This window comes from Athene noctua, chromosome Z (assembly GCF_965140245.1).
Source record: "Athene noctua chromosome Z, bAthNoc1.hap1.1, whole genome shotgun sequence".
Taxonomy (NCBI): Eukaryota; Metazoa; Chordata; class Aves; order Strigiformes; family Strigidae; genus Athene; species Athene noctua.
The window spans coordinates 34,140,466-34,152,558 of NC_134077.1; the positions used below are offsets into that span (position 1 = coordinate 34,140,466).

The 12,093-nt window shown below is 41.5% G+C and overlaps 1 protein-coding gene across 5 annotated transcripts in view; it reads left to right on the forward strand.

Moving 5' to 3' along the window:
- The window catches only part of MCC (MCC regulator of Wnt signaling pathway), a 213,010-nt gene that overhangs the window by 188,557 nt on the left and 12,360 nt on the right, over positions 1-12,093 (forward strand). For all 5 annotated transcript variants that reach the window (XM_074932661.1, XM_074932665.1, XM_074932663.1 and 2 more), the window contains 2 exons: positions 7,276-7,482; positions 8,402-8,508. In XM_074932661.1, coding sequence (XP_074788762.1) covers positions 7,276-7,482; positions 8,402-8,508 — 314 coding nt within the window. The remainder of the gene's footprint in view (positions 1-7,275; positions 7,483-8,401; positions 8,509-12,093) is intronic.

Genomic DNA, 12,093 nt, shown 5'->3' on the forward strand with positions numbered 1-12,093 from the left:
ATGATGACAAATACAATTTTGCAATAATGCATTCAATATTTGCAGTTCAGAAGAAAAGATTGCCTACTGTCAGTCAGAGGATTTAAAGTTATGTTGTTTGAATATATTGTAGCCAACAGCAATATATTTTCCATATTTAGAGCATGCACGATGTAATGGAAGACATTTATAGGTAATTAGATGTGTATTTCAGATACCACACTTCTCTTTTGCATCCAGATCTTCCTTGAAATCTCCTGTACATGATTCTTACTTCTATCTTTAAACTGATTGATAAAGGCAAAGTGCAGAGCTCTCCCATGTGATTAGTGCCATTGCATTCCCTGACCTGGCAAGGACACTAACAGTTGCATATCATAATTTCTGGCAGTTTTGAGTGCTGGTAATCCTTTTGTTCATTAAATGATCATCTAATTTGTTTTTGACATATGGTGTCCACTCATAACTTTTGGCTTGACCTAGCACTGGGTTTTCACTGCAGGAATTATCCGTAGAAGAAGAGGAAGTTTTTCTTCTTTGATGGGTTTGTGTGCAGTTCATATTGGAATAGACAGACATTTTACATAGGTGGCTGAAGTCACCTTCAGTCCATTCTGGTACAGAAAAACTGACAGTACTGTTATTCATTATAATTTGTGTACTTTGCTGGAATTCACAACTGGAGGAAAGCCGTAGGTTCCTGAAAGGGATATGGTGAAGACTCAAGTTTGTCAAAGCTTGGAATGGATTTTTTTGATAAGTGCTCTTCTGCTGCAGATATATAAAGAATTATAAAAGCCACAGCTACACTTCGCATGATTTAGTCCCAAGAGAATGTGCTACGTTATTAGCATCTGTGGTTGTTGCTCAGGTCTGCATTACACCTTGCTCATATGTTCAGCAAGCTATAACATAGATGAAGCTAAGGGCAGGATTCATGGATGTTTCTTGGCTTTCAGAGTGTATTGTTAGTGTCTGTTATTTGAAACATGTACCTCACACAGAATAGCATATGCATCTGCCTTCCTCTGAGACAACTGGACGATTTAAATTTCCTTACAGTATTTTATTTAACTTGAAGCAGATGAACTCATCTGTGCTGCAGACCACTTCATCATGTAGCAGCTCTTAATCTGTTTCCTCCTTTCCACATTCTTAACAAGGATGATACAGCTTCACAGAACTACAGAATCATGTCAGTTGGAAAACACCTTGAAGAATCATCCAGTCCAACCATTAACCTAACATTGACAGTTCCCAACTACACCATATTCCTCAGCGCTATGTCAACCCGACTCTTAAACACCTCCAGGGATGGGGACTCCACCACCTCCCTAGGCAGCCCATTCCAACACACAACAACCCCTTCTGGAAAGAAATGCTTCCTAATATCCAGTCTAAACCTTCCCTGGTGCAACTGGAGGCCATTCCCTCTTGTCCTATCGCTTTCTACTAGGCTAAAGAGACTCATCCCCAGCTCTCCGCAACCTCCTTTCAGGGAGCTGTAGAGGGTGATGAGGTCTCCCCTCAGCCTCCTCTTCTCCAGACTAAACACCCCCAGTTCCCTCAGCCGCTCCTCCTACAGCCTGTGCTCCAGACCCTGCACCAGCTCCGTTGCCCTTCTCTGGACACGCTCGAGTCATTCAATGTCCTTTTTGTAGTGAGGGGCCCAAAACTGAACACAGGAATCGAGGTGCGGCCTCAGCAGTGCCGAGTACAGGGGTCAGATCCCTTCCCTGTCCCTGCTGGCCACGCTATTGCTGATACAAGCCAGGATGCCATTGGCCTTCTTGGCCACCTGGGCACACTGCTGGTTCCTGTTCAGCCGGCTGTCAATCAACACCCCCAGGTCCCTCTCTGACTGGCAGCTCTCCAGCCACTCCTCCCCAAGCCTGTAGCGCTGCTGGGGGTTGTTGTGGCCCAAGGGCAGCCCCCGGCATTTGGCCTTATGGAAACTCCTCCGGTTGGCCTCAGCCCATGGCTCCAGCCTGTCCAGGTCTCTCTGCAGAGCCTCCCTACCCTCGAGCAGATCAACACTCCCACCCAACTTGGGGTCATCTGCAAACTGACTGAGGGTGCACTCGATCCCCTCGTCCAGATCATCAATAAAGATCTTAAACAGGAGTGGCCCCAAAACTGAGCCCTGGGGGACACCACTCGTGACCGGCCGCCAACTGGATTTAACTCCGTTCACCACAACTCTTTGGGCCCGGCCATCCAGACAGTTTTTTACCCATCAAAGATTGTGCCCATCCAAGCCAGTTTCACCAGGAGAATGCTGTAGGAAACGGTGTCAAAGGCCTTGCTAAAGTCAAGGTAGACAACATCCACAGCCTTTCCCTCATCCAACAAGCAGGTCGCCCTATCGTAGAAGGAGATCAGGTTTGTCAAGCAGGACCTGCCTCTCATAAACCCATGCTGACTGGGCCTGAGCATCTGGTTGTCCCGCATGTGTTGTGTGATGGTACTCAGGATGAGCTGCTCCATCAGCTTCCCGGGCACCGAAGTCAAGCTGACAGGCCTGTAATTGCGCGATCATCCTTCCAACCCTTCTTATATATGGGCGTCACATTGGCCAGTTTCCAATCTGTTGGGACCTCCCTGGTCAGCCAGGACTGCTGGTAAATGATGGAAAGCGGCTTGGCGAGCACCCCAGCCAGCTCCTTCAGCACCCTTGGGTGTATACCGTGTGATCCCATAGACTTGTGTGTGTCTGTGTGATGCAGCAGGTCACTGACTGTCTCCTCCTGGATTGTGGTGGGGTCATTCTGCCAGTCTCTGTCTTCTGGCTGAGGAGGCTGGATTCCCTCAGTACAACTAGTCTTGTTATTAAAGACTGAGGCACAGAAGGTATTAAGCACCTCAGCCTTTTCCTCCTCATCACTTGTTGCCATGTTTCCTCCTGCATCTAGCAGGGGATGGAGACTCTCCCTGGTCTTTGTTTTGCTGCTGGCATACTTATATAAACATTTCTTGTTGTCCTTGACTGCTGAAGGCAGATTAATTTCCAGCTGGGCTTTAGATCTCCTGATTTCCACCCTGCATAGCCTCACAGCCTCTCTGTAATCACTGTGAGTGTCTAGTCCCTTCTTCCAAAGGCTGTAAACTCTCCTTTTCTCTCCAAGTTACAGCCAAAGCTCCCTGTTTAGCCAGGGTGATCTTCTCTGTCGCTGGCTTCTCTCAGAGCACCTGGGGACCGCCTGCTCCTGAGCCATTAACACTTCCTTCTTAGAGAGTGCCCAGCCTTCCTGGGCCCCTATACCCTTCAGGACCACCTCCCAAGGGCTTCTGTCACGCAGGTGCCTAAACAGGTCAAAGTCAGCCCTTTGGAATTCCGGGATGGCAGTTCTGCTTCCCCCTCTCCTGGCCTCTCTAAGTATGGAGAACTTTATTGATTGCTTGATTGAGTTACTCAAGATTTTCCTGCATTGCTGAGTCTTATGACTTGCTGCTGTCTTCCTGAAATTTGTGTCTGTGTTGGAATCTCTGCTGCATCTTTTGGCATCTTTCATTTATGACTCCCAGTGAAAACTGATCATCACATTGCTCATATTGCTTTTTGCATCTCTGTGCTACACTGATAATGTTCTGAAAATGTCTTTACACCATTAGTTCTTCATTACTGATGAAAATGGTCCATAAAAAAATGGTTTGGGGGTGGTTTCTCTGTTGCCCTGTTTTGTTTTTTTTTTTCTAATCCGGAGTGTAATGTTTAGTGGTCTGCCAGTATTTCTGTAAAATCCAATTCATTGCTTCAAGCAATAATTAACCATGGTTCCAAATATATTCTTATCTGCAGTTTGTCAGCAGTCAGTGGTGTTGCTTTGAGGTCAATTGTTGTCGTGCCCCAGTTAGCAAGGAGATTACTTCTGATGGGTGTAAATAATTCTTGGTTTACTGTCTTTCGGCATTTCAAGGGACTTAATCTAGATAATCTCAGCTTTCTACACTGACAATTTTTTCTCTTGTGTACAGGTAGTGATAATATTGCGCATAATGTGCTTTGAGACTACAGTGTCTTCGCAGAAAATGTTAAGAATCCTGTTGTCCACCTTTGTTGCAGCATTTCATGCTCTTATAGATGTATGTAGTGAAATACAGTTAACTAGAGCATGGCATTTATATGCTCTGATACTTGTTTTACTTCCGAAGGCTGGTATACTTGAGTCCTGTTTCATGACTTTCAGAACTTTTTGCCATACAAGAGTCCTTGTTGTTTTATTCTTCTGACCTGGCCACATCCAACACAAATTTTTATTTTGAGGATGCTGGGTGTTTCTGATTATATTGTGTCAGAAATGCTTAATTTTCATTCAAGTGTTCACCCAAATTCAGAAGTACAGTTTGACTGCAAGTACAAAATATTCCTCAATACTCAGTTAATTAGTCCTGAAATGACTGCTAGATTTTGTACTTGAAGATTATGAATTTGCTTGGGTTGTGTAACTCCTCTGCAATCAACTGAAAGAGTGACCACTTGCTACCTCCTCCTTCAGTGTTTCATTTTGTAAATGCTACTTGTGCTTTAGGCACACACTCTGAAGAAGAAATATGTTAAACTGCAAAACGTTTCACCAACATCCTGTCATTAGAAAAAAAAAAAAGGATAGTAAATATACATGTCATTGAAATGAAATTTAGAAGAAGCTGTTTAGACGCTATCTTTAGAAAACATATTTTCATGGAAAAAAATTACTGCATATATAAAGACTAGTTAAATGTCTAAGTAAACCTGGGCTACTTATATTTTCCCACGAGATGTTACCGTTGCCACCCTGCCTTACAGATTATATGTGTTCATAGCAGAATCCTCAACTGTAGTTTTGATTTTTAACTTCAACCTTTCCACTCCTTCCTGTTCCTTCCCTGAGAGCCTCTGTAAAACACCAGCTGACAGTTCTGCAACTTTTCCCCTGCTTTGTCTTTGCTTTTCTACTTCAAAGTCACATTGTCTTGACATGAGAAAATTAATGTATGGGGGATGCTTTTGGAGTCCATGATATGTGTTCTGGGACAGGGTGCAGACTTGCGAATTTGTATATGATGGTCTAAGCTTACTGCCTTCATAAACAAAGGAGTTAACCATTGATTCTCAAATTTATTTTAAGCTAGGATATGAAGTACAATCAAATATCCAGTCTTTAAGTTAGAAGTTTTAAGTGATGGGAAAAATGAGTTCCACAGATTCATTGTTGCAATGGTTAAATTCACCTTGTTCTTTTAGGAAATAAATATCCCTTATTTCTAGGCTGAATTTGCCTAGGTTCAACTTCCAGCCTGGGAAGATCTTGTCATTACTTTCCCACATAGATAGCCCTCTGTCAAGAGTATCTTCTATTCACATAAGTGCCAAGATATTCTGCTCAAATTACTTCTCAGCCTTCACTAAACAGGCTAAGTAGATTATTGGCTTTAGAAATAGAGGCTTAAGAAGCTAAATGCATACACTTAAGTATACCAGACAATCTAGTTCAACTCATATAACTAAATTTCCTCATCATTATTTATCAGTATTATTTACATTTTTACTGTTGATAGAAGAAATTAGTGGTAAGATTGCCTAACAACTGAATTTCTGTAAGCGACATTGAATAAAACTGATTGTGCTTCTAACTTTCCATTCACAAACAAGTAGATGAATAAATGAATTATTTTAAATCTCATACAAACCTTTCCAAGCCTGAGGGTATTTAGAATATGGATTTTATTTTTGCATGGTTGGCGATTCTTAATAAATCAGTGATTACCTGTGATTACTATATGCTGGTTGTAACTGTACTACACCTGTGTGCACTGCTCACACTTGATCCAGACAGCAAATTTTTGGTAGGAATGTGGATTCTCTTCTACAGAAGAAGTTAGTCTAAATATATGTCAAGATTTGTGTCTCTATAATTTTTGTTAATAATGGATATAATAAAAGAACATTATTTTTGAAGGATGAGGTAAGGTAATTTTGATATTTTTGTGACTAGAATATGGTTTTCTGTTTTAAAATAGTGATTTGTTCCTAGGCTAGCCACACAACAAGAAACTTTTATCTTTCAGAGGTGTTTGAACAGTGAGCAAGTCTAGGACTGAACTGTGATATAGAAGAGGGCTTCATGAACTCAGTATTCACACACTAAGTGTCCTAGGGCACAGCAAGGTCAACAGTGAGAACATGATTCTGGCTTGGGGGGTTTTTTTTGTTTCGGCAGTTTTTTGTTTGTTTGGGGGTTTTTTTAACACATAATGTAAACTATGTTTTAGGACTATCTTGTTAAATGTTTTGTAGGTGCTGGCTTTTCCTGGATTCGTAATATAACAAGACATTTAATGGAAGAAACTTTTCTGAAATGTTGTCAAACACAAAAAAGCTTTCTGGTTCAGGTTACCAGCTGCTTTTCATGGGAGGCTGGGAGCAAGTGCTGGAAGAAGGGTCACTGCACTCATGCCATGTTCTTACACTTCTGCCTAGCTACTATCAGAGCAGATGTTAAAGCAGAGGTCTCTCCCCAAATAGCAGTTGTTGTGTTAAAATAGTTGACAGCCCTGTCATAAATAATAAGAGTGACAGAAGAATTGCACAAAAGAACTAACTCTTAGAGTTGACTTCTTTCTGAAGTACCAGTGTCCATCTTCAGTGGATCATATTTATGAATGATATGATATTGAGACGATAGTGAGTGCAATTTTGTCAGCCTCCAGTTGTTTATAGTTTGGATTCCGGCCCTCTAGTCGAGGGAAATTAAAAACGGACATCTAACGGTGCCATACCCAGTTGCCCTTTTTGACTATCTCGTTCTACCACAGAGGCTGGTATTACTAGGCAGGAATATGTGATCTGTGTTTGTTGTCCTAGTCCCTCAAATGCATTCCACTTTTAAACCAACTATAATTCTTATATATCAATAAGAAACTGGAATCTGGCATTGACAAGAAAGTCAGACACTCCTGTTTTTAGGGCAATGGTCTCTGAAGGGTAAGGTAGAACCAAAGCAAATTCAGCAGCTGTGGCAACCCACTCAGATCCCTGTTAACTCGAGTTTCAGCACCTCATTAGCTGCTGTCTTGTCTCTGAACTTGTTTCTGAGGCTGATAAAGGGATGGCACAGCTCATCATACTTAGCCTCAATATATACTAGTCTTTTGACAAATATACTATGTGATTATACAAAGTCTTCTGGATGCTGATAGTGTTCTGCATGGAAAGAACACTCAAGTAATAGGAGTGGATGAAAACCTTGTTTAACCTCATCTTCTTTTAGGTATGTATTCCTATGAAGCAGCATGCTGATAATGTTTCTTCAACAGGAGGAGATGGCAGAGCTCAAGGCACAGCTTTACTTGCTAGAGAAGGAGAAGAAGGCATTGGAACTGAAACTGAGCACGCGAGAGGCCCAGGAACAGGCGTACCTCGTCCATATTGAGCACTTGAAGTCTGAAGTGGAAGAGCAAAAAGAGCAGAGAATGAGGTCTCTCAGCTCAACCAGCAGCGGAAGCAAAGACAAATTGGGCAAGGTCAGGAGTCAGGTTTCTAAAATCAGAGTAAACTTGATTTATTGTACACCTCCCCTCTCTGTAGCAGTCTTCAGCATGTTAATCATTCTCCTTTGTCAATATATACATCTTTTCTCCAGTTGTTAGGTAGTTCTTCCCATGCTGTGAGTTATGAGGGCTTTGCAGAATTACTGTTAAGCCTGGGCTAAAATAAGGTTGTCAGTTTGGGGAGGAGTACAACAAAGTTACTCTTGCCAAACATACAAGCTTCTGTGGTTGAAGATGTGTGTCTTGCCTGTTGCCACTCACTGGAAGCAGTGAGGCTAAGCAAAATGCTGTCCTCCCCCTACTCCAAACAGAAAAAATGAAAAAATAGAGCTCATTCCAATGAAGCAGAGCACTGTAATGTCAGGCTCTTCCAAGTCTAGCAGTTTGCAATGATTTGAGAGTGAAGACTTTTCCCCCCCTTAGTATAATGGAAAACAAACAGATTTCTACCTGTACTTCAGTAATTTGCATGAAGAAATAGTGATACCTGGAAAAGCTTTAATTCTGTTATTTCAGTGCTGTGTCCCCAGAAGACCTCAGTATTACATTTAAAAACAAAATCCAGAACTAGTGTAGAACTTTCCTTACTTGTTTCTGAGTTGTTTCAAGTGTGGTGTCAGAAAGTAATGTAAGGCACCAGCAGTTACACGCTCTGTAGTAGAATTCTACAAATCGGTGAGCTGTGGTGGCATAGGAAACATTTAGAAGGATTTGCAAAGTGTTAATCTGTTAGTCCATTTGTTGTTATGTTGATGCATTGCCATGTTGTTGTGACATTGTGATGTTTATTTCACTTCCATTTTAAAAGTAGCTGTGAACTAAGAGGTTTTCAGAGTTTTTCCATTTAGCTGGTAAGTAACTTCAAATTAGATGGACTTTCCTCATTTCTCAGGAATGCAATGATGGCACGGCAACACCGGCAACACCGTTAACACTAGCTGAGCTGAGACCATACGATGAGAGTGAACTGACTGCTGAACTGACAAACGCACTCAGACGGTAAGCAGCTTCCTTCACCAGAAACATGACTTGTTCTGAAGGTTCAGGGTGAGGTTTAGTTCTGAGCCTTCGCTCTTACCCTCATGTGATTTTAAGAGTGATCACAGATTTTTCCCATAAGGATCAAATGATCGAAGTTCTTCTGATCTTCCCCTCTCTTTGCTGTTGTTCTTCAGTTGATGGAAGTACTGACATGGTACTCTGCTCCATTCTCCTTGAGGTTCTCTAAAATTCAGATTAACTGTATCCCTAAGAAACCCTCACAATGTTAGGAATGCCTGTGTTCAGGCAAGAATATGAGAGACAAAACAGTGACATGAATTGCTTGAGGACATGCAGAAAACTTTTAATGAAGATAGGATTTGAAGTGTGATCTTTGGTTAAGAGGATTGGTTGCAGATTAAAATTTGGGTTGGAATTACAGGGCTGGGAATTGCAGTGATTCTGATGACTGAGATGCACATTTGCCTCCTTAATATGTAAGTAGAACCACAGTTCAATTACAGATGATGTTGTGTGAAGCATTAGATTTCCAATGAGAGAGAAAATTGATGTCTTGATAAACTGCTTTTATCATCAGCCAGGTTTTAAGCCAAAGCTTTCAGTACAGTTATGTATTATATATTAACTAGATACTTGTTTGTGCAGCAGTTGTTTTCACTGCACCAGGTATGTGGTAAACTTCATGACAAGGATATTCAGTTTCAACAGTTGTTTCAGTGGTTGTTCCATGGTTTCTAAAACATGGCTATCTAATATCTAATCTGTTTATTGTGTTTAGTACCTATCCAAAAGGCTACTCAGAATTTTAGCTGGGAAGAGTGCATTTTGCTTTTCTGGTGTTTGCACCCTCTTTACTGATGGAATGGCCTCTCAGGCAGCTGTGGTGTTCCATTCCTGAAGTGCTCTTTTCATAGGTGCAACTTTTAGTGTGCCTAGTGACAAGCCTGAAAGGCATTATGTAAAAATGTAAGATTGTTATCATCTCATACCATTTGCTTAATAGTCTAGCAGTTGCTGAGTATTTAGTTTGCTTGATGAAGGAAACAAAATTCTGTAGTTAAAATAATCAAAACTGTCATTTGTGTGTGGGAGGATAAAACCCATCAACAAATTCATTTGCATAAACATCACATAGAGCCATTGGCCTCCCCCATATCCTCCGCACTCCAGTCCCAGTGTGAGGAGCTCCACTGGCATTTTATGTCTTTGCTCAAGCTGCAGCTTTTTCCTGTTCTTCTAACTTGCTCCTGGATTTTGAAAAGGTGCCAGTGACCTTAGTTAGCAGAGGCTTGAGTATAGTCATGAAATGTGGTTTGCTGACAACACAGGGAAAAAAACTTTGCTTTATCTACCAGGCCTTAAATTGATTAGCATGGATTTCCAGCCAGGAGCCTAACAAGTACAGTTTGTCAGGCAGAAATGGTGAAGAAAAATAATCGGATTAAATCATACATAAATTTTGGAGTGAAGACTCTCTGTAATGGAAATACGACTGTACTAAATGTGATTGCTACTGCCAGTGGGACTCAAGCACATTTCCCGCAAGCTTTGTGGACACGGTATTTTTCTCCCTAGTCAGTGTGGTAGCCAAATCAGGCTGAATGCTTGTCTCCTTATTCTGAAGTCTTCTCTCTGAAAGTTGGCAGAAGGTTTGTCTAGCACATGGAGAAAGCTTACTGCAGCCTGTTTAGCCATAGCTGTGCTAAAAAATACCATCAGTTCTTAACTGCTGTCCTGGATAAATTAACCCTCAGATACCACAATGAAATTTATACCATCATGGATCCACAAAAGAGTTTTAAAAACAATCAAGGTGCATTTTCCTCTTTTGAAGTGCTATGGCATTGCAGAATGGTCTGAAGTGGCTGTGATGCCTTTAAGGGCAAAGTGGATTTGACTCTTTGCACTTAACATGTGCCAATCCCTCAATGCTCTTCCACAGGTATGGGAAAATAAGTGCCATCCCTGTGTGTGAATCAGGAGACATTCTGGTGGCTCCCTCTAGCACCCTTCTCACTCACCCAAGAAGCAGGACCAGAATTAAAAAAAAAAATTAAAAAAAAAATTGCCCAGTAACTGTGTTTGCTGGAGGGCAGGAGGTACATGTGAAACCCATGAATGTTGCACACTGAATCTGGTCTAGAGGCAGTATTTAAATGCCAGTGTTCAGGAGAATTTCAGGGCTGCCTGCAGTTAGTGCGTATGTCCAGCAATTGGACCTATCTGTTGTTACTCCAGACAGTAGACACTGGTGCAGGGGACAAGGATAGGGACAAAAATAGATTTGCTTTTGAGTCTTTCTGTTTGTCAGAGACTGTGATATCAATCAGCAACCCTGCTTGCTGCCCCCTCTCCATCCTGTCTTCACAGAGACAAAAGCCCTGGCAGCTCCCCCCTCTGCTGCTTTCCCATTCTGTCCTTCTGTTACTGCAGAACTGTCAAGTTCTTCTCAGTTAACTGAAATAGAAGGAAACCCAAATAGAACAGCAGGATGCAGTTACAGTTTGGATTTTGGTGTGGTTTGGAAACATTTATTTGTTCATAGTCTGCAAATGGCTTTGCAGCAGAACAGTTTCATCCACAGAGGTTGCCTATCTTCTCTCTGCAGATGTGTATTTCCTCGTAAATCTGGAATCCAGCAGCATGTTGCAAAGCTCCCTGAGTTGCTATTGGCAGTGCCCATCAGCAGAAATTCAAGGCAGGAGCAATTCTTCATGTATTATTTCATAATGTATTTATTTTGTAGGACTCAGGGTTTCCCATAACAGTGTTCAGCTTTAAAGCCTATCTTAGGGGCTTCCCATGGAAATCGCATTTCTTTTCCATGACCACTATGCTAACTAGTAGAAATCTAAATTGTTTACAAGTTCCATGTTGTAAAAGTTACATCTAGGTTACCAAATTTCTGGTACTGCAGGCTGAGGCCACTGATTTAGAGACACATACTGTTCCAAGTCAAGCATCAATACTTTGTGCCAGAGTCTTTAGCAATTTTGTTTCCCCTCTCTCCTTTCTTGATGTAATGATAAAAAGTTTCAATAAACATGAAGCCTCTTGAGTTTTGTCTTGAGTTTGACACATCTGTAAATGAGCTTGTTGTCAAGAAATACTGTATTCTTGAGAGGACATAAATGTATTCCCAGCAACCTCATGGCCTGGCACTGACACCTTGATGATTGTGCCAGTGGCCAGTTTTATGAGAGAGGATCTGGTTGAATACCACAAAATCAGGCACATTACACAGTCTCTGAGGGAGACCTTAAAATTATATATTCCCCGCTGGTGTGTTCTGCTCTGCTGTGGCAGAAGAAGGGAGCACTCTAGATAACTTATATGAGTTTATGACCCATAACACATTATAAATGCATTAGAGATGGCAGAAAGGAGGCAGTAAAAAGAATTCCAGATAAGAAATGTTCTTGCTTTAGCAGGGTAGTAATAATTGTGATATAACTAATCTTCTTTTTTTCTAATTTCTTTCATTCTGTGAAAAATGGCCAAGCTGGCAACGTTGAAACTTCTACCTCTCCCCATGCCTTATTAGAAATACTTTGATTGGTGAGGTTCTCCTGCAGTCTTTCC